At 45.6% G+C, this 18,175-nt stretch overlaps 5 protein-coding genes and 1 non-coding gene across 6 annotated transcripts; 3 read left to right on the top strand and 3 right to left on the bottom strand.

The window, feature by feature from the left end:
* Positions 1–252: 252 nt before the first annotated feature.
* Positions 253–2,105, bottom strand: F4813DRAFT_215051 (Di-copper centre-containing protein). Its single transcript, XM_049239713.1, has 5 exons — positions 1,695–2,105; positions 1,594–1,642; positions 1,375–1,488; positions 1,223–1,308; positions 253–1,171 (listed from the first exon to the last, which is right to left on the bottom strand). Exons 1-5 carry the CDS (start codon positions 1,904–1,906, stop codon positions 442–444), a joined length of 1,191 nt encoding a protein of 396 aa, XP_049096341.1. The 5' UTR covers positions 1,907–2,105; the 3' UTR covers positions 253–441.
* Positions 2,106–3,463: 1,358 nt separating this feature from the next.
* On the top strand, positions 3,464–5,514 carry F4813DRAFT_371585 (uncharacterized protein). Its single transcript, XM_049244625.1, has 7 exons — positions 3,464–3,624; positions 3,695–3,874; positions 3,931–3,954; positions 4,005–4,374; positions 4,441–4,558; positions 4,612–4,710; positions 4,771–5,514. The coding sequence occupies exons 2-7, from the start codon at positions 3,722–3,724 to the stop codon at positions 5,147–5,149; spliced, it is 1,143 nt and encodes a 380-aa protein (XP_049096340.1). The 5' UTR covers positions 3,464–3,624; positions 3,695–3,721; the 3' UTR covers positions 5,150–5,514.
* A 42-nt stretch (positions 5,515–5,556) lies between these two features.
* F4813DRAFT_t124 lies at positions 5,557–5,647 on the bottom strand. Its single transcript has one exon. It is a non-coding gene; the product is annotated as a tRNA-His (tRNA).
* A 1,362-nt stretch (positions 5,648–7,009) lies between these two features.
* Positions 7,010–7,986, top strand: F4813DRAFT_392880 (uncharacterized protein; the record flags this gene model as incomplete). Its single annotated transcript, XM_049247337.1, has 2 exons — positions 7,010–7,730; positions 7,811–7,986. 2 exons carry the CDS (start codon positions 7,010–7,012, stop codon positions 7,984–7,986), a joined length of 897 nt encoding a protein of 298 aa, XP_049096339.1.
* Positions 7,987–12,511: 4,525 nt separating this feature from the next.
* Positions 12,512–13,715, top strand: F4813DRAFT_214967 (ras-domain-containing protein). Its single transcript, XM_049239712.1, has one exon. It carries the CDS (start codon positions 12,735–12,737, stop codon positions 13,605–13,607), a length of 873 nt encoding a protein of 290 aa, XP_049096338.1. The 5' UTR covers positions 12,512–12,734; the 3' UTR covers positions 13,608–13,715.
* A 604-nt stretch (positions 13,716–14,319) lies between these two features.
* On the bottom strand, positions 14,320–18,089 carry F4813DRAFT_214858 (acid protease). The gene is made up of 6 exons (XM_049239709.1): positions 17,344–18,089; positions 17,029–17,268; positions 16,723–16,917; positions 16,546–16,636; positions 16,006–16,442; positions 14,320–15,906 (listed from the first exon to the last, which is right to left on the bottom strand). Exons 1-6 carry the CDS (start codon positions 17,597–17,599, stop codon positions 14,684–14,686), a joined length of 2,442 nt encoding a protein of 813 aa, XP_049096337.1. The 5' UTR covers positions 17,600–18,089; the 3' UTR covers positions 14,320–14,683.
* Positions 18,090–18,175: the final 86 nt, after the last annotated feature.

Genomic DNA, 18,175 nt, shown 5'->3' with positions numbered 1-18,175 from the left:
TAAATATTATAAATAATTAATTATATAAATATATTAATTTAAAAGCTTATAAATACATATTTAATTTAATTATAAATAAATTAATAATTAATTATAAAAATAATTTTAATATTATTTTTATTTAATTAATTATTATGTTATAATGTATATAACCGATATATATTTTAAAATTATTAAAGGTTTAAATTAATCCCAATATAAATTAAGTAGGTTATGGGTTCTGGCTCTTATCTCACGTGGAAAGTGGATGGGTTGGCCTTTTATTAAAATTTACCTGGCCTTTTAACGTTACTGTTAATAACTGTGTGTTTCCCACAATTGCTTAAAATTCATCACTAATACGTCGTTATTCATGCTAGGTAATTCCTAAGCTGTAGCGTTGAAGAGACGGCGGTACTCCTCTCTTTGACAATTTCTAAACCGTTGCTCATCGTAGCTCGCTTATAATATATACGTATAACAGAACGGTCCATCGTGGACACTCATCAACTCCCTCATTGTGATCGGGCCACCACCGGCATATCCAAGGTCAATTATGTCGTCGAGAGTTGTGTTGGGTGATGGTGGGCTGTTCAAGAAAGTACCTGTCCCTGAGATGGCGTCCCGGCGATTCTTGTAATCCAGAGCTTGCCATATCCACCATACTAGATCGATCATTCCGTGGTGAAGGTAGAAGACTGGTTCTCCGGGAGAGACGAAGATGTCGTCGGCAGGGTCTCCACCCATAGTGTAGTGACCACCGCCGTGTACACCGATAGAGCCAGAACCAGGAATACCTTGCATGACCATTTGGAAGTCTCCAATGTTCTTGTTCTTGAGGATGAGACTGATAACGGAGGTAGCATTTGCATATGCAGAGTTAACTCTAGCGGAGATATCCCTCTTCAAGCATCGTGGGTTATATTCCAATCCAGTCCCCGTCAAGACTGAGCCATTATTTAGGGGAAGGGTTACAGGACCCAAGTTTACTTGCATTTTCTTGAACGGGCCAGATGTAACACATCCTCCTCCCGTGCCAGCAGGTAGGTATATTGGAGGAAAGTCCCCGAGAGTCAGGGTTATAATACCTTTGTTAGGCACATATTTGCCGTTCCCAGACATGCTATACGCGCTGCCATCAAAAATTGGTGACGAGGCCGGGTCGCTCGCGTATAAAGCCCAGTTCCAATACCTATTATACGTTAGTCTAAGCTTCCTTTACTTATCAGTCAGAGTTACTTGCGGCTGAGAGCCTTTGTAGCCGCATTCATTTTTGAGGGCCTGCTCGTAGTTATACACAAGCCACCGATGCCATGCGAGGAAAATTCCCTGAAATATCGCCAACAATTAACTAAATCATATAACTAGCTCGTGCTGGCGAAATGGAGTACTTACAGTGTAGTGGATATGTAGCGCCTGGGTGATGTGAGTTGCTACAAAGTCGTCATACCGCGATTTAGCGCCAGGAGCTACACTAGCAGGAGTTCTCGCCGGCAATGATTGTAAACACTTGAGGAGAGAGTTAGTGCAAATAGCTCTCTGTTAAATCAGCTAGTTTTGACGTTTCGACCCCTAAGACTATTCAAATAATAGAAAAAAACTCATAGCACATACGAGTACGGCGTCAGTATAAGCCTTGCGCTCATTTTTACTTAACGAGCCCCTAGAAATATGTTTAGCCCCGGTGATTTAGGATAAACCATTGTTTCACGTACCATGGGCGACGCACCGTGAGGTTATCACGAGTGCATATTTCTCCCCTCTTCTCAGTCGCAATAGCTCTATCATCCAAGATATGCTCCTGTGTCGATCTAGCCTGTTCGATTAGCTTCTCTAGATCCGTGAATGGCTGGGAGTTTTTGTCGGCAGTCAGGGCTGCTGCGGCTCTCGCGAGCAGTAGAGCACAGGTCAAGTGACGAATAAGCATAATGGGTGGAGGGAGCTACTTGAGTCCAGACGAGAAACGGGAGACTAGACAAGTTAATATATAGTCGATTGTGGGCAAGATCTGCGAATTTATAAGAATTTTTGTCCCCTCTTCACCGTATGTTCATCAAAACATGTCTCATAGTATCTTCGTTATAATCATGCTATTATCCCGTGGCGAAGACAGAAGTACATCTGACGAAACCGGACCTACCCGATCTAAAAAGTAATCGGATTAACAGCCAACCCCAGAATCCTTGGCTTTTCAAGCCCCAATACCATGGGAATAGTCCGGTCCATATCCAGCCCTACTAGTGCTCACCGGACCTCGCTTACCTTTAACAGACCAGGCGAGAGTGGCGTCAAAGATCAATAAGGCCAACACCAATTCCTTAGGTTAATGACCTTGGCCTATTTACTAGTATTTTCACTGGTATTTTTAAGAATATCTCGACTCGGTCTATGATGCTGTCAAAATTAGTCCTAATTCTACAAATATACTAGTTCTACGTCATTAAATCGGCTGATCATGTTTGTTATAAAAACACATCGCAAAGTCTCTTTTTATTCCAATGAGTCGCCGTTGAACTTTACTTACTCAGAGCAAGTTCCACGAATCAGATCAGGTCAGATAATCATATACATGGCTCGATACAAGTCAGGTCAAGCTCTCATCTGACTCGTGGAACTCGCTGCTTACTAACCCTTTCATTCAAATCAGTCAGTCCCCGACGAGGTCGTCCCCAAATAGTGTTGCCTTTACAGGCCTGGCACGCTGACGATGTTTTTTTAATACCTTTTCGATGATATCGCTGTGGTATTCTTGTATTACCACCTTTTAACGTGGTTTTTGAGCCTCTCCCCCAGCCCCGTTTCTAATAATATCTATCCAATCTCCTAATGATTGGGGCCATCAGGTAATTTGGCTATTTGGGGCTAACGATCTGGGATCTCAAGAGGCTTAAAATGCATACCTGTATTAGGGTTAGCACGGGCTTTTGGTCGTTTAGTTGCACGTTAAAGACGGGTCAGAAATGAGGTTGTCGACATATAGCGATTTGAGGCTATTTTGAAAAAAGTGATGTTTTTTTTAAAAAAGAAAAAAAAGAAAAAAAAGGGGGGTAAGATATTAAGGAATTGGTTTCGTATTTTTTTCGTGTTGTTGATCGTGAGGGGCCTTTGATCAATCAACGGCTGTAGATTTAAGTAAAAGTGGAGCTATTACATATGTGTTGCGGCTGTCTTTGCATTATACCGATTACAAGGGGGGTTGTAGTCTTAGGCCAGTTAAGGATATGACATCTTTCAAAAAACAAAAACAAACCAAAAAAAGCGTTTTACCCCCGATGAAAGGTTGGAGGATATCATGCCAATAATAAAATCAGGGGACGGATAAGTTACAGGGCTATTCCGTGTTCCAACTCGTTTACGTGCGTAAACTATGTAGACTTTTAGTCATTATTTAAACATGACGTGCTATAATATAGACATCCTGACAAAGCCGCGTCACTTATATTAGTTCCTTTCCGCGCACGCCGTTTGGTTGTCGAGTCTTTAAAGGGCCGGCGCCGTAGTGTAGTCCAATCCAAAATCCCCGGCTGTGCACTGCCCAATGCCCATCAAGTGTAAAAGATTCCTTGATACATACTACTCACTATGCCCTTACCAAGTCCCTATCAAGAGGTCTAAGACAACTTGAGCTCCCTCCTACAACAGAAAGTACGTTAGCACTTTAGCGACTCTAGACTCAGCTGAATAGAAGAAAAAGTCTAAAGTAGACGGCTATTAGCAACGTCATATATATCCAACTTCGATTATGTCGGTCGCTATACCCGGTGCAGACCAACCCGATGAAAATCGAGGACCCCATATTGCTGGGGTCGTGGTATCGACAACTCTAGCTGCACTGATCGTCGTTTGCGCAAGGATGTACGTCCGCTTACGAATGATTCGGGCTTTTGGGACAGATGTATACAGCTAAATATTAATCCCTTATAGTATTGCTTCTATACTGACTGATATTAGGACAGTGTTATGCTCGTAGCTATGGTACATAAACGCTTCATGCTATTAGATACAGGAGGCTAACTAACTCTTAGCTGATATCCCTTGTTGGAATGGGAATCATTATCGCCGAAGTTCACTATGGAGCAGGTCGCCACGCTGCGTATCTTGATCCCAAAGTCAACAGATTTGGCCTCAAGTTAAACTTCGCCACGCAACCAATATACCTATGGGCTATCTCAACGGTGAAAGTATCGGTGGGATTCTTTTTGTTCCGCATCAGCCCTAACGTATACTACAAGCGAATATTGCAGGGCGTCATGACGTTTCTCATGACGTACACTTTCGTTTGCTTTATGACGTTGATGTTACAATGCAAAAACCTTGCGGTAATTTGGGACTCTCGTATTCAGACGACGTGCTGGCCACAGTTGACAATCCAAGCATTAAGCTACGCCAATGCAAGTCAGTTTAGATATCTCCCCTATTCTCCTCAATATAATTAGAGCTAACACAAGCCATTGAATAAAGCTATCAGCATTATTACAGACTTATTCTTTGCGCTCTTGCCAATCCCAATGCTTTGGAATGTCAAGATTAATGCTCGTACCAAAGCTTCGCTTATGTGTATATTTGGTCTCGGTATCTTGTAAATCCCCCCTTTATCGTTGTTTTCAGGTCACTAATCTAATTGTTTTACAGCGCATGCGCCGCGGCCATTGTCAAAGCTGTCTTTATTTCAAACTATGGAAAAACTGGTGACTTCTTGTGGGACTCAGCCAACTTAACCATATGGATCGTGTAAGCATTTGAAGCTCCTAGTTCCCGCAAAAAGCAGCTCTAACACCTGTTCTACCGCAGGGTCGAAACAAACACAGGAATCATCGCCGCGTCTCTACCATGTATAAAGCCGATGTTCAAAACCATGTTACACAGCTCTCTTCGCTACGGATCGTATCGAAAGAAAGACGCATACAATCTCCACGGTTATGCTCACGGTACAGGCCCTAAGGAATCCAATCATTCACATTCCCAGACAAGGACGGAGGTAGACGCCCAACGCGTAGCTATTCCGAAAAGCTTGGCAACCAATATATGCGAGGAGAGCATACTGACACAGAAGACTAATGAAATTACCAAGCCAACCGCTGTAACGATCGACCGAAGCGGCGAAGAAAGCGGCGAAATATCAGGATGGCATGAGGATTATCCTGAGCGGGCGGTTGAAGATAGATTATAACCATTTTAGTCGAACAATATTGGGACACATTGGTAAGCATAATACATTAATTCGATTGGTTCGTTTGAGCACCATTGAATCGGCTTCTTTTTCATTGAAGGGATATGATCATCACTCGTATATGAAGGACTCAGATCCTATGTCAGTAAATTCTGGCGGTAAACTACCCCCTCCCCTCCACCCCCAAAAAAACCCGAACTACTCAAGTTACGTTAATCAGATCTGGATGAAATAACTGGTAGAGAGATGAAGTTGTATGGGGCAGGTATAACCCCCTGTTCAAGTCTCTACATGGGTGTCTCTACATGGGTGATGCATATATCTAGTACACCCTTGGCTCTGTTCCTAAATAATATATTATTCCATATGTCTATAAAAAATAAAAACAAGAATAATTAACATAAAATTGGCGGTACTGGGAATCGAACCCAGGTCTACACGGTATCAGTATATTTGCACATCCACAACGTGTTGTACTATCCACTATACTATACCACCCATGTGGTCAGTGCTCCGTCCTTGAAATTTGGTCTTATAAGCTCATTACCGTTAAGCTAATAAATTGACCGTATATTTGTGTGTACGGATATTACAAGGTATTCACACACATATATAGCAGATGTAGATTTTTCTTATTTGCAATTTCTAGCAGATTTCACGAGATATCATTTGTAGGATAAAGAAGTGGCGCTTCCCACCCCATAGTTGATCGTAACGATGTGAGGTGGGTCTCCTCAAATCTAACACTAGATCAATATCTCATATCATAAGGTAAGGATAAAAGAGAATTGGTGCTTATAGATCCTCATAACTACCTACCTAGGTAAAAAGGTTGTATTAAAAGGATTAGAAGAAGCAAGTGTAACGAGCTTGAGGTTATCTCTTATGTAGGACCGCTTATATAGACGCGCAGCTGATACTAAGCGCTCTCCTCGCTTGGCGCCCCCCACAACTTGACAGATGCTTCTTCGAATAGTTTCTTTACAATTCCCTACCTAATGCATCTACGTTCCATAACTTGCTTTGTCTCCTTATCTTTAGCTGCTTATGTCTCGTGTATCTAGTATTAGTCAAAGTCAACTACCAAAGAACTATCCGTACAATGAATCAGAAGGAAGAGAAAATATGACCATGCAGAAGATATCTATAAATGTTAACGCACTAAGAAATGCCAGTCGATATATTGTTATAATGGGTAACCAGTTATGTTGATAAGCGTAGGTGATTCGGAACTTAAAGCTGGGCAAGCGTATGGTTTTGGTCTTCAGTGCTATGTACTATAAAATATCTAGGATCCACAACTAAATCTTGGTAACCTGCAAAGGCAGGTGAAGAACCGGAAATATCCGTAGAAAACAACAAATTAAATGTTAAAGTTGTGACAATGGAACGTGCGTTGTAACCAAAAATGCAGATATATATAGCAACGTCGCACACGTCTTGCTTTTCCCCTCACCTTAGCAACCAAATGTAAACGGGCCCTGTCTACGTACCTCATAGGTAGATATCTAACCTACCTAGGCTGGCAACATATTTTCGATTCTATTCTCGATGTCCCCAAATGAGCTTCAACTCAACTCTAAGTGAGCGGGCTTTTTAGTCAAGAAACACCTTGCACTGTTGCCTCAGGTTGGAAGTGCCTGATACCTCAGGTGGTTCTTGAATTGGCCCGTGCTAATGACGGCCTCCCGCCTGGCCGTCTGAATCTTCTCAGGTGTCCCGAAGGAGGTATCCATTACCACTTGGCAGTATTACGTCCGCCGACTACCTGTTTTCTTTTCTAGCAGCCTTGATCCCACATTTGCATAAACACCAGATACTCATTGAGACCCCTGCTGCTGCTAGCTAGAAAACAACAAGATGTCGTGGACATGCGGAACATGCTGGCAGGAATTCGCTACCTGGCGAAGTCGAGAACTACATATGGATGCATTGGATCATTCGACTCCCGAGCATGAATGTGACAGGTGCTCGCGTTTCTTCAACTCCCGCAGCGCTGTCGTTAATCATATGAGCGCAAAGAACCACTGGTTCTACGAATGTGGCATCTGCGATAAAACATGGCCGACTGAAGAACTAGTAAAAGAGCACGAGGTAAAGCAGCACTTTTACTGCAATGACTGTAACCGAGAATTTAACACTTACAACAATATCAAGATGGTGAGTTGGACAATCCATTATCCAGTACCTAATTTCGACCTAGGATATGCTCGTATACCATTCGAGATCGAAGAACTGACGAAAAACACCTGCCAGCATCTTAACTCGCGCGTCCATCGCGGCATAAACATCAATTGTCCTTTTTGTCAAAATGCCTACACATCCGCCACCGGCCTCGCGCACCACTTAGAGGGAGGAGCCTGCCCGAAAGCTCCATTTCTAAATCGAGATGAAGTATATAAGCTCGTCAGAACCAAAGATCCAGGCAGCCTTATCTCCAAGAAGCTGCTCGGCTGGAATGGTTCCCCCAAGTACGAGGCCACGTACGAGTCGTGGAATGGATACGCCTTCGAGTGTTACCTCTGCCATCGCAAATTCAGCTCACTCAATTCCCTGAACCAGCACCTTAGCTCGCCTACACGTAAGTGTTTCCCATACTAATCTACCTCGAGTCAGTCCATATATTTTGCGATCTTTTCTCACACCTTGCCAATGTTGTAGACCAGCAAAATCTCTATCATTGCCCTAGCCGGCTCTTCTGTGGTCGTGAGTTTGTCTCACTAGCTGCTCTTATGAATCATCTCGAGAGCGAAAGCTGCGGATACACCAGGTTTGAGAACGTGCAGAGGGCTAGCCAGAATATTATGAACCCAAGCCGACTCATTAGTTTCAACTAAGAGCACCAGTGGTGTCAAAGTAGCAGCAATGTCTATCATTCGACTTTGAGTGGTAGAGATAGTTTTCAGCACCTCTGATTTGTCGATTAAGCCTTAAGGGGAGACCTTACCGACAATAGCTAGGACTAACACCCTTTTTCAATTTTCTCGGAGGGTTTGGCCATGATATCATGTAATACCGGTTGTACGAAATGACTATCTTGACCGCCCCCCTTTCCGTTGCGTATGGACTGTACAATAGACAGCCCGATGGATAGGGGGGTGCCAGCATACCTACCGACGAAAGAAGTTAGATCTCCTATTGTTGTAGATTGTAGCAGGTTGAGTTAGAGAATAAAGAATGTAGCTAGTTCTGACCGTATGCCTAGGAGGTACTCATCTATAAACCCCCAACCCATTTGTCTGATGCTAAAAACTCCTTAGATGGCATTTAGACATGCTCTGGCGGTCTAACTGACCCATCACATATTGTATTCAAATTGATGGACAGTAATGGCGGCGAAGTCTCGGTTAAGCCAAAATATGTCAATACGTAAACTCTTACCCCTTAAACCAACCGTGTGCGTCCGGCACGAGACCTCACATACGATTCCCAAAAGCAAGTCCTAGCTTAGATCTCTGGTCTGCATACCCTAACGCGTATTATGAAATATCAGGTTGATATCTCGTTTGCTGCTATCACATCATAATTTTGGCAAACATTACCTGTTACTTGAACTCGATCGAGTCCGGCAATAGGGCCGAGCCAAATGCTATGCTTTGTATGCCTGGCCGACGCAATTGCAACCTGCCGATGCACGATGGCCTCGCGTAGTGAGAAACGAGGGGGGGCCTAGGTGTTGTTGGGTCGTCAAAAAGGAGATATGAGATTGAGTTGCCTTGTCACATCGCTTCGTCGTCTCTGTACCACTGGACTTGTAATGCCCGCCTCAATTGCCTGCCGATGCGACGCAACCTCCGCAAATAATGCCATCACCGAGCAACGACCACCTACCTAAAGTAGCAAGTACAGCATATACAGCATGTAATTGGATCTAGACCGTTTCAAATCTATCTTGTACACTAGTGTATTAGGCTTTTCTTTTTCTTTTCTAGTTTCTTCTTTAGTTTCTTTTCTAGTGAAAAGATATGCCGGTATCTACATGGGTTCGTCGATGTCTGGGATGCTTCATGTTTTGTTACATAGTTACATCTTATGATTTCATGTTTGCAGAAGGGATCCAGGTAGCTGAAACATTTATTTTATTGGTAACTGTTGTATCTACTGTATATAGAAACTACCTGTCATTTTTCTTATACGTAGGTAGGTATTTAGTCGTTGGATCTTAACAGCCAACTATATACACGGCAATCTTCAAATGACATTTCCATAGGTAGCTAAATACATATGTACTGACTTCATATGGCGGGGCGACCCGAATCAATGATTGGTGACAAGAGTCCAGACTTGTTCTGGACCTTGGATTCTGAGCACGCTATGGCCGCTCTAAAGGTCTAATCCCTGAACGCACGTGGGGGGTAATAGATTTCTATCTCATTTTAACACTCAATAGCTCTTGGACTAGGCTGCTTTGTCGAAACTCTTGCCGAGCTTGTTGTTATTTAGTGCCGTGGTGATCCGCCAGAAATTCTCCGATCTATCTTGTCATCCCCTGGCAGCGGTGCTTAGCGAGTTGGCGACTACAATCTACCTCTTATGTGTACGAAATACGTACGAAACAGCTGCGCCACGACCCGACATGGAAGTCAACCCTACCACGTTTCCTTGCCGTAACCATCGTGGCGGGTTCTGCAAGACTTAAGCTGCAGGAACTTGATCCGACACGTAGCATTTGCTCCTTAGGCTTGTAAGAAAGTCGAGGGGGAGCTGTGTCCAGATAGAAATAGGCCATCCGTGGGTTAACACGTTTGTTAACACGTTTGTTAACACGTTTGAAAAGACCGTCCAATGCAGCCGGCCAGGCTTAGGCTGCTGCATCGTGAAGCTACCTATTTTTGGGGCGGTCAGTCTGGCCAGGGGGGATACATGCTTCAGATCGTCTACCCAGGTTAATAACAAGTTTTAGTTATACTTGAAATATTAGTTGATACGAGAGCATGTGGTTCAATCATCGTTGGGGTATACTGGTTTAGTACCTAGAAGTCTCTCGCCACCTATCAATGGTGGCGCCCTATATCTCGAATCATTATGCCCAATTGGTTTTGGGATCCCACGAGAGGGCACTACCGTAGCACTTTGCGTCTTGACCTGCAGGACTAGAACGACTAGGATTAGCGGGGAGGGTGGGCGGAAAAGGAAGCCGTGCCTATCAAAGCTGACAGGAAACTATCATCACAAACCTCGGCGGCTCTAGACATGACGTCTGACGAGCAAGGAAGAGGCTCCTCCAACACAAACTTCCTATGTGATATGTGAGGCATATGTTATTTTCCTTTTTATTCGACGGCCTGTCCCGTAGTATGTAAGTGATACCTAAACCCGAATGGCTGCACGCCTATTTAATATGACGAACATGACGAATTGGATCGCCAGGCGTTGCTTGCTGTTTCGAATCATTCGTGCTACACCCACTGTACCTATATACTGACTTATAGCTCGGGGAGAAACGAATCTTGCTTTTTCTAACATACATGTACTGGAACAATCATCGGATTGATACATCCACGTACCTAGGTTGATGTTTCGCATTTAACTTCTTATACGTCAGCTTGAGGTTGCCTGTCTGACCATGACATTGCCATTGCCATTGCCAGTCGCGAGTGAAACTAAGCTGGTTGATGCTTGAGGTTAACTTGTGATAAGTCTCCAAGTCTTTCCATCACAGGTCTTCACAACCTTCAGTCCAGTCTTGTAAAGGTAATTTATTACAAGCGAATGCTACATTGCCTTTCCCTCTCCACATCTCCATGTTTCGTTCTAATCTCCATCAACCTACTACCCTACTACAACTACCTACCTACCTAACCCACTCATATATCCTAGAAGGTATAGGTTCTCACGGACCTTGTAGATTCGCTAGATCTTTGAAAATTCATATTGATCCTCGATATCGATCCTAAAAGATCGGTTCAATATGTATTGAATCTCTTGGTAAGCGGAGACTCGAGATTATGTTTCGTCGATCAGCTGTCCGATCTTTTTGTTCCGTTTCCCCGGCGTTTGCGAGAAGACCGTCGTTCCTAGTCTTTCGGGGATTATATGTAGATTATATGTAGGTGTTATATATCGACGATCAGCAAAATGCGAGGCTCGAGCGCAGAGAAATACTGAATGAATCATGAATCCCGGATGAAGGGGGTAGCGCAGATGAAATTAGCGAATTGAACCGCGTTTCCGGCATGTCAAATTGTGCCGCTAATGCAACTAAACCCCTAAAAACCCTAAGACCCCTTTTATTACCCCACTAAGGAGGTTAACCCCCACTATCACCGCTGTTACCACCACGGTGGTTTCCCATTTCATTACTGTATCATGGTACGTACCCACCCTAACCCAGGATCAATTACAGGTTAGGTAGGTACCTAGGTAGGTAGGTACCTAACCTAAAGCAAGGTGCATGCCTACATACCTCGAGGTAATTACGTGTAGCCAAGGTACAAACTTGGGTACAAACCAGGATACAAAACTACCTGCAGCTATTGCAGCAAGTTGTACCTGCCCCAGCCGTCTGGGTGGTATCGGTGTATCAATGTACATATCAGTATCACCGCTGTCGATTCTCTCATTTTGCCTAGCTTCAACTTAGTTTTATGCCTCTTTTTCTTCTTCGCCTTCTCGACTTACATTCATCTTCATCTTTATCTTCATCTTTATCTTCATCTTCATCTTCATCTTCAACTTCAACTTCAACTTCAACTTTATCCCCACCTCCTCTTTTAGGATACCTATTCGCTACGAATTTAGTTCCCTTTTGCTTTGTATACATACAACCTAAACCTAAACTAAGGTAGGTATTTTATTTTATTTAAACGATTGAGTTGTGGTTCGCGTCCGAGCACACGTTTCGACAATTCCAATCGCATCACACATCACATCCTACATACTACAATTCCGATTCACATCCGCCCTCACGTTTACCCTACGCGCATTAGTTCGACTTAACTCAAACCTGATTCACTTCGCTTTGACATATACAGGAACCATTCTTTCCAGTTCTCTATCATATTATCCATATTATCCATATTACCGTATTCGAGATCATACTTAACCCGGCATCCATCGTTGAGGACTTTGCTTAGTTATAAAGAACCGTAACTTAATATCTCTTCATTGCTTACCCGGCGGACTGGCTCAGTCCCTGAGAGACAGCTATAATCCGTATTTTATAGGACAATTTAAACGGCGGTTGGACCCAAACGGGGAAAACCCGTTGAGTGCCAGTGGAGCAGCGCCAAGTAGAGCCTGTCGTACCCTGCAGCTTGCAGCGGTAGAAAGCGAAGGGGGAAGAACAAGAAAAGAATAGGCTGTGATTTCATCTTTTACTACATTACCTCCATCACGCATACCGCCATTGCCTTTTCTCGAACTTTACAGTCCTTACCGCCTTTAGCAGAGGAACAATCCTCCGATAACAAACCCTATATTCTCCTACATACTCGCCCATTTACCCGCCGTGACGACCAGTCTCCTTTAACCTAGCCATCTACTGGCTAGACACAGCTATCCACGTAAGAGAGAGATAGAACCCAACAATAGAGAAAAAAGAACAATAGTAGACAAAAAAAAAGAGGAAGAAACAGACGCAGAAATGCACCACAATCAACAACAGAATCAACCACAATCGCCTACCTCGCAACCACCGGTGCCCATATCGATCACAATATGCGGTGACGGAGGTTGCGGTAAGTCGTCGATAACTCTCCGACTAGTTCGGTCCCAATGGACGTCCGAGTACGACCCGACCATCGAAGATAGCTATAGCATCACCCGGCGTATTGATGGCACCACCTACCACCTATCGCTGACCGACACGGCTGGACAAGAGGAGTATCGGGGCATGTGGGCGTCGTCCAATCTCAGTGCTGATGCCTTCCTTCTTGTTTACGACATCACGTCGTTCGACAGTCTCGATGCCTTGAACTATTTCAACGACCTCATAGACATGGAGGCAGAAACGCGTCTTGATAACGCAGCACGGGCACGGCGGGCCGGCCTGGGGGCGGGTGGAGGCGCGAGAAGAGGTAGTATAGGGTTGGGAGGAGCCGGTAGCGGTGCAAGGACGATACCGCCGGTCAAGATTATAGCTGGTAACAAGTGTGATTTGCAAGAGTCGCGGCAGGTGTCAGCAGCTCAGGGACTCGAATGGGCGCGGAAACGCGGTTGCGGTTTCATGGAGACGAGTGCTCGGCTCGAGGTCAACATCGAAGAGACATTCGCCCTCATCGTCCGCCGAGTTGTCGAAAGCCGTCGCCTTGCTGAAATGGGTGTCCTCGATAATACCGATATGGACCGTCGTGGCGTCACAAAACCCCTGACACCGCTCGGCGATAGCGATGACCGCGACATGGATAACGAAAAATCTGGGCGTTCAGGTTTGACAAGGGGTCCACGAATTGGCGACGGTCAGAGAGTTTTTGGAAGCAGGAGGGATAGATTCTGGAGAAGCTTACGGTGTTGGTAGGGCGGGTTCTGCCCTCTTATTGTTTAGACCAATTGGTCAATCCCCGCGTACGGCGAGTGGAGTTTAAAAGGAGCATATGGCTGAGGTGCTATTTTTGAGCTTTCAACACAAAGTGCCGAACGAGCGAGCGAGCGAGCGAAAAAAGCATTGCTATTCCGAGTTGAAGGAAGTTAGTGCTACAGATGTACGGTTGGAATACCTATACCTAACGAATTCATGAAACTGTTTTGTTTCGGCGCGGATGAATTACTAACACCGAGCTCGCATTATTCGAGTCGGTTTGTCGATTTTGACGTTGGCTTAGACAGTGTATTGGCTGGGGGAAGAACCGAACGGAGTTTTCCCCTGAGACAACATTTGTATCCCAGGGCTACACGGGCGTTTACATGGTGGCATGCGAGAGGTATGATTATACATCGGCGTCCTCATTTTCTTTTATCTCTAGCTACCGTCTCGGGAGTTGCGATTGTTGGGTTCCTCCCTCTTGGGCTCGGGCTGCATACTCGGTGGATGGGACGGACTTCAATAAAAAAATATAGGCACTTCGTGTGGCATAATAATATTGACTCGCTGTTCTACATTTTTGCGTATTTGCGTCTGAATGATCCGCTATGCGAATCCCTGAATACTAAGTAGGAGTCTAATTCTATACCTATCGCCGCTTATACTGGTATGTTCACGGTCATTGGTATCGTTGAGAGCAGCCCCGGGCGGTAACTATTTTAAAATGTTTGATTGATTGAGCTATCTATTATCTATGATCTATCAAAGTATCTCCTTTCTCCCTGGCCACAAAAGCTACCTCTTGTCCGGCTTTCCTCCGCAACAAAACCGAGGTATATCCCACAATCCAAATGTCGAAGCCACTGATCAACCTGTCCGTTCTAATGTATATCCTCCCCTAAAGATCCCCCCCCCCTCTCCCCAATTTCCCTCTCCTATTATTCAATTATCCGCTTCTCGATTCGTACGTTTATTTCATTTCATTCAATCATGCATCGGTATCAAAAGACAAGTCAGAAAGAAGCAAAGCAAAGCAAAGCAAAGAGAAGAGAAGAGAAAAACCCGAGCTAGACTCATATCCCCACAGCCCGCCCTATCACCATCACCATCATCACGGTCCACAGCCCGACTACTACCTCGCCTAGCGTCTTCTTCACCGCCTCGGACGTAGTCATAGCCATCCCGCTCGGCATAGGCGAGTACCAGCTCTGTGTCGTCGTCGGGACCGCGGGCGCGACCACGGCGCCGGCGCCGACGGCTTGGCTTGCGGCTCCGCCGACGTTGGCTACGCCTGCTACGTTATAGTTGTAGTTGGCGCTGGCGGTGTTGGTGTTGGTGTTGGTGCTCGTGGCAGCGGCAGCGGTAGCGGTAGCGGTAGCAGTAGCGGTAGAGGTGCTGTTGAAGCCCCAGCCCACGGCGCCGAAACCTGCGTTAGGAGCGGTGGTTTGCGGCGGTGGGGGTAGCGGGGAAGAGTAAGAGGAGAATGCGGGGGGCGAGATGGGGAAGGTGGAAAGGATGGATTCGGTCAAAGCAGGAGGGGTCCAGGAGGGAGGGGAAGAATATGCGTATGCGTTTGTGTGAACTGACTCGAGTATGGTGGCTACCTGCGTCGTCGTATTTCTTGTGGTGATAAAGGTCTCCGGAGCTGTCTCGGCCACGCGGGTTACCTCCGCTATCGTGACTTGTTCTATAGGAGGTGATATACTTGTGCTTGGGATAGGACGCGTAGTAGTGTGCTGAACTCGGCCTTGGGTCTGGGAATGCGCCGCGCCCGTGATCAGAGTTGTAGATGCAGGGGGAAGTATGTCGCCTGGGCAGAAGGTTGTCACGACTGTTACGTAGCTGGTGGCAATCCGGCGGCCAGCCGTGTATATGACATGGCGAACTAGTGTGCTCGTAAAAGTCTCCGTAGCCGTAATTATTTCGACGTGCTTCTGCTGCTGCGGCTGTTCCTGGTCCTCGTCGCAGTCGTCGTCTTCAGAGGCGGGCGAACTGGACACCGGGGCTGCACTCACTTGCTTCTTGATAGTCGCAGTAGTTGCAGTCGCAGTACTTGTCATGAATGCAGTGGAGAAAGCGGTCGAGAAAGAAAATACAGTGCAGTCGCACTCCGGATCGTAACTAGCTAAAGTAGCAGTAGGCGACGGGGCCTTCTGTGCCGGCTCTGCCGTCTTGCAGGATCCGGGGATATTAGCCGCTGCATCCGGGCCTGCTGGAACAGGGACCAAGTTCGAGCCTTCACCGCATGAGACGTAATTAGCCATATACAACGCGTTGTTGCTCTGGTCGAACGTTACTTTGAAATAAATTAGCTTTTCAAACTTGGGTCTTTTATCAAGTTATTCTACTTGTTTGCTTGATGGTTTCATAGAACATGAAAAAGGGGCAGACTTACCGTATGCTCCCCTTAGAAATGTATCCCCTAAGATCCATACACCTACATCGCTAGTATACCATGCACCCAGGAAGCATTCGGTACCGCCGTACCAGATAAAGTCGCTGTAACTAACACTGATCTTGACGTTGTCGTTGCCATCCCCACGGAGCTCAAAATCTACACGGCCCTCCGTAGTATTCCGTAGCTCGCACGGCACCTTATATCCGCCATTTCCATCTGGCTCTGCACCAGGGAAGCCGGCAGCTATAGCTGAGACCATGGACTCGGGTAGTAGAGAGAGGGTAGTCCCCGAGTCAACAATAACTTGTAATGGTAACTTAGAGTCATTTATCGCTTTGATACTTTGGGAGATGGTCTTGACGGAGCCGGAGCCGGAGCCGGAGCCGAAAGCGGGAACTTGGAGGGAGATCGAGTTCAGCGTTGCGACGTAGTGCCTAGAAATTGTCAATAATAAGTAAATGTACCAACTCACGCTACATTGAGTAGATATATAAAATACGCAAAAGCACCGGACTTGGAGATAATAAGAGAACATACGCGTCGTTAGGATCTGTTGGGACTTTCGCTAGGTTTCCTGCGTACTTGTTGGTGTCGACACCACCGAAAACCATTTCTCCCGTGATAGCGGCTTGCTATGCGTTAGCGGTTATATTTCCTATACATAGCACTAACAGAGATTGTATCACACAATCACAAGCCGTGGAGTTTACTCACCGGTAGGCCCAGGTTGGCCACCCAGATCCAAGCTGAATAACTTGCTATCCGTATACCCCTGTGCGGCCAACGAGTCGACGATAGATTCATAGTCGATAACGCCGTGCCCCTTACCATGGCCCAAGCCGAGGATACCAAACCAAACATCGCTAGATGTATTTGAAACTCCGAATTGTTGGCCCGCGAGTTTCGCCCCTGAGTTTCCATCATTAGCAAAGGTTATTCAAACAGCCCATCGTCGTATACCACCCTTTTTCCACTTTTTTTCCACATCCTTGAGCTTAATTATCCTAACCTTTAACTTACCAGAGATAAATATATCATCCTGATGATAAGTGCCCGATGCACTACCCAGCCCATACTGGATCATAAAGGTCTGATTTAGATTCTTAGACGTAGATGACAGCGTAGGATCGTAATGTCCGAACTCATCGCAGAACTGCCGCACACTGGTTGCGCTACAGTTTGGATTAACCCAGAGTTCAAACGAGCCCGTATCCAGCAGCACATTGACGGTCTGTGGGTTGCCGCTGGTACCAATTGTCACTGTTTGCTTGTTAGAAACCCATCTTATAGCTTTCCTGCTAACGACATGAATGAAGGCAAGACGAGAACTCATACACTCAGCAAAATACGCTGCACCGTAGACACCTAGGACATCCGATCCAAAATATCGTCTCGCTAGACTAGGCGTCCCAACACCATTGTGTTCGACCTTTCTCAGGGGCAGCGAGAGCACCTCGTGAGTACTCTTTGGAAGACTCGTCGCATTTAGAGGCCCATCATGCGTTCCATTAAACGACTTGAAAGTAACCGCCCGTCCTACGCCAATTAGCGTAGACGCAGCTATGAAGAAGAGCGGGTGAGAAAACGACATGCTACCTCAGAAGTAGTCAATCAGTTAGTTTCGCAACACCGTAGTTGCAAACAAGTGCACAGAACAGGAAGGAAGAGCAGTATTAAAACTCTTGGAGCAACGCATCATGAAGTATATTAAGCCAATAGTCGTGGAATTTGAATGCGATAACTAGGAGACGGCCGCCCCTAACTAGTCGGCGGTAAATTAACCTGAAGAATGGAGGGGCCATTCCCCAGAGACATTCTTTTTGCGATCCGGCGGGTTCGCGTGGCAGAAAGAAGAATTCCTTAAGACATGTATGTCGATATAGCAACCAGGAGTTCTAGAAGAAGGGAGGTCCATTGGTTCCATGCCAGGGGATGGCTTGGTTCCCTTATCCCCTAGATCGTCGCTGGTATGAGATCTTAAACATCGAGGATTACGTCCCTTCATCGATCGAACAGCGCAGCTAAATTGCGATATTGTGTCCAGGCCAACGGAGCTGCGCGACAGATGTAATGTTGGAGACTATAATTTTAATTAAAGAGCTGAAGGGGTGGATAGATAATACCAATCTTGTGATAAGTCGTGGAATACTTTACTAGGTAAAATTCA

Source organism: Daldinia decipiens (genome assembly GCF_022478715.1).
Source record: "Daldinia decipiens strain CBS 113046 unplaced genomic scaffold F4813scaffold_38, whole genome shotgun sequence".
Taxonomy (NCBI): domain Eukaryota; kingdom Fungi; phylum Ascomycota; class Sordariomycetes; order Xylariales; family Hypoxylaceae; genus Daldinia; species Daldinia decipiens.
Note: the sequence above shows the minus strand (reverse complement) of the source record. Positions and strands in the feature narration are given on the sequence as shown.

Excerpts from the sequence above, each read along its gene's own strand:
- F4813DRAFT_371585 (XM_049244625.1), top strand. The coding sequence starts at position 3,722 with ATGTCGGTCGCTATACCCGGTGCAGACCAACCCGATGAAAATCGAGGA. Across the intron at positions 3,955-4,004 it reads GTGTTATGCTCGTAGCTATG|CTGATATCCCTTGTTGGAAT; the intron begins GTACATAAACGC and ends ACTAACTCTTAG. Across the intron at positions 4,711-4,770 it reads AACTTAACCATATGGATCGT|GGTCGAAACAAACACAGGAA; the intron begins GTAAGCATTTGA and ends GTTCTACCGCAG.
- F4813DRAFT_215051 (XM_049239713.1), bottom strand. The coding sequence starts at position 1,906 with ATGCTTATTCGTCACTTGACCTGTGCTCTACTGCTCGCGAGAGCCGCA. Across the intron at positions 1,643-1,694 it reads CTCACGGTGCGTCGCCCATG|GGGCTCGTTAAGTAAAAATG; the intron begins GTACGTGAAACA and ends ACATATTTCTAG. Across the intron at positions 1,489-1,593 it reads CTTATACTGACGCCGTACTC|TGTTTACAATCATTGCCGGC; the intron begins GTATGTGCTATG and ends TCTCTCCTCAAG.
- F4813DRAFT_214967 (XM_049239712.1), top strand. The coding sequence starts at position 12,735 with ATGCACCACAATCAACAACAGAATCAACCACAATCGCCTACCTCGCAA.
- F4813DRAFT_214858 (XM_049239709.1), bottom strand. The coding sequence starts at position 17,599 with ATGTCGTTTTCTCACCCGCTCTTCTTCATAGCTGCGTCTACGCTAATT. Across the intron at positions 16,918-17,028 it reads GGATGATATATTTATCTCTG|GGGCGAAACTCGCGGGCCAA; the intron begins GTAAGTTAAAGG and ends ATGGAAACTCAG. Across the intron at positions 16,637-16,722 it reads TGGCCAACCTGGGCCTACCG|CCGCTATCACGGGAGAAATG; the intron begins GTGAGTAAACTC and ends ACGCATAGCAAG.